Genomic DNA, 2915 nt, shown 5'->3' with positions numbered 1-2915 from the left:
CTTGATTGTTACTGTTTGTTTCGCAATTGATACTTGTTACTGTGCAAACATATTTTTCACGAACATATGTATGGAGATGTGAAATTATTAACTACTGATGTATGGAGAATGTTTCAGAAAATATTTGAGAAGAGCGGGTTTGAAGTATATGACATCGTGAATTAGTGATAAAGTTTATACAAACAGAACAACAAAAAAAAGCCAAAAGTCGGAAACTTACTGTGTTCGAATTGACTGAAAGAGTCCGCGATAGATACTGGAGTGTTGAAGAGGGGTAATGCTGAGAGAACAGAGGCTTTTATTTCTACATTAGAAGCCTCTTTAAATCCTATTATCATACAATTTAAATAATTATAATAAAATATTCGTGAAAATTTGGTTGTTTATTTTTTTGAAATTTGGGTTTTTTCGTTTTTTTCATGGTATTTTTTGAAATTTTCAATGGTTTTTCTAAAGAAAAATTTGCTTTTTCATTATTTTTCATGAAAATTTCATGATTTTTTTGCGAAATTTTTATGGTTTTTTTTTAAAAAAAATTTTTTTGACATCGTGGCTTGTGGCTTGTAATAATTGGTTAAGTCACGTGACTCTGCTCCGCTTTAGACGACCTCCTTATTTGGATATTTGTGTAATGTAACATTGCCATAAAAGGAGATTTTCCTTATAAGGAGATTTTGAAAATTCAAAAATTTGAAAAATCAAATTTTCAAAATTTTGGCACTTTTCATCCAAACGGTACACCGTACATATGATCAGTTTAATAATATTAAGAAAATAGGTGAAGGTGGCTTTGCTACAGTATATTCTGCAAATTGGAAAAATGGTACATTGGAATATGATGAAGATAAAAAAATATTTAAAAGAAATCCAAATAGAGTGATTGCCTTAAAATGTTTACATAGTTCACAAAATCTTAGTAATAAATTTTTAAACGAGGTATGAATATTGTTAAAAATTATTTATAATAGAAAATTCTTTGTGAATTTAATTTAAACATAATAAAATAATTATTTTTTGTTATTTATATTTTATAGGTTAAAAAATACTCAATAAAGAAAAGAAGTAGTATTCTTAATATATATGGAATATCCCAAAATCCAGATACAAATGAATATATTATGGTTCTCCATTATGCAAAAGAAGGCAATTTTAATGATTGGATAAATGAAAACTATGAAAATTTTAATTGGAAAGATAAATTATCTGCATTGCTTAATATTATTAATGGTCTTAAAGAAATTCATCAAAAAAGTATAGTTCATCGTGATTTTCATACAGGAAATATATTATTTTTAAATAGGGTATATAATTTTAAAAAATTTATATCAATTTCAGATATGGGATTATGTGGAGAGGTTGGCTATATAGATGAAACTAAAATTTATGGAGTTATGCCTTATGTGGCTCCTGAAGTATTAAGAAGGAGATCTTATACCCAAGAATCAGATATCTATAGTTTTGGTATGATAATGTATTTTGTAGCAACTGGAAGGCAACCATTTTACAATCGTGCACATGATCATATTCTTGCATTAGATATTTGTAAAGGAGTTAAACCTGAAATAAATGAATCAGAAGCACCAAGATGTTATATTGATTTAATGAATAAGTGTTGGGATTTAAACCCAAGTGATAGACCAAATACTTTTAAAGTGAATGAATTAATCATGTCATTTCATAGGTCATATAGAGGGGATTTTTTCATGGTGGAAATTGAAGAAATTGGAATGCAATTTAAAAAAGCAGAAGAATATAGAAAAGCAAATCTTTCATTTATTAAAAATTACCAAATAACTACACATCCACAAGCTATTTACACATCTCGATTACTTAATTCTTTTACAGATGATCTTCCAACATATGGTGATAATTCTCAATGTTTAGATGAAGTAATATAAATCCAAATGGAATCCAAGTTAATTAGATTTTGTTTGAAAAAAATATGAAATTTTTCACTTGAATTATATTTGTATAGCTGTTATTTTATAGGAATTTGTAATTATTATATAGTTTTATCCAACACTGTATAAACAGTTTGTAATTGGATGTATTAAATATAATATTTTCTTTGATATATAATAAACAAAACAAATACTAGAATTTATATTACATTGATATTAATGAAATAATTCTTCATATAAACTAAATATATGAATTTATTGATAGATTCAACTTACTTATTTGTTAATTTGTAAAACTTTACATTAAAATATTTGAATAAAAATAACATGAAAATTGCAAATGATGTATGTTTAAGGATACAATTTTTTAATTACCACTTAATGACGAATAAAATATTAAAAAGGTAAAAAGAATTTTAGAATTTAAGTCTTTAATATAATGCACTTCACGTAAACTGAGTTTAGGGACAAACCTAATATTTAATATCAACATAAACTATAAGTATGCATATATGCATATATTGCCTACATTAGTAAATAAAAAATAAATTAATTGAAATAATATTCTCTAATAGAAATTTAATTTTATAGCTTCTATCAAAAGGCTTCTAGATATATTGTACAATATTGTAAGTATAATCATCAAATTGTGTTATTTCCTAGTTATAAAAATTTAGATCATGATATATATCAGTCCTAAGCAAGAAAAATATTAAAAGGAAGAGGTAAATCTACTTTAATAATCTACAATTGAAATATATATATACTCTTCATAACAAATGTGTAGCAATTCATTCTGAAATTCATAGATAGCACAATTTTTGAATATTTTCTTTAGATGCAATGTACTAGTACTATATTTTTTTTTCACTCTGCATTTTCTATTCACAATACTAGTGCTAGTGCATTTTCTAATACTTGAGACTCGCTGTTCATATGTGTTATGGAAAAATTATAGGAATAAATTATTTTTTAGGACTTTACCTGATATTTCAAAAAAAATTTTCTTATCTA

The 2915-nt window shown here is 24.9% G+C and overlaps 1 protein-coding gene across 1 annotated transcript; it reads left to right on the top strand.

The window, feature by feature from the left end:
- Positions 1-1667: 1667 nt before the first annotated feature.
- Positions 1668-1898, top strand: OCT59_008434 (uncharacterized protein; the record flags this gene model as incomplete). The annotated part of the gene is made up of 1 exon (XM_025329574.2): positions 1668-1898. One exon carries the CDS (start codon positions 1668-1670, stop codon positions 1896-1898), a length of 231 nt encoding a protein of 76 aa, XP_025166903.2.
- Between the last annotated feature and the right edge of the window lie 1017 nt (positions 1899-2915).

Source organism: Rhizophagus irregularis, chromosome 16, assembly GCF_026210795.1.
Source record: "Rhizophagus irregularis chromosome 16, complete sequence".
Lineage (NCBI taxonomy): Eukaryota > Fungi > Glomeromycota > Glomeromycetes > Glomerales > Glomeraceae > Rhizophagus > Rhizophagus irregularis.
The sequence above is the reverse complement of the archived record's forward strand: the minus strand, read 5'-3'. Positions and strand labels throughout refer to the sequence as shown.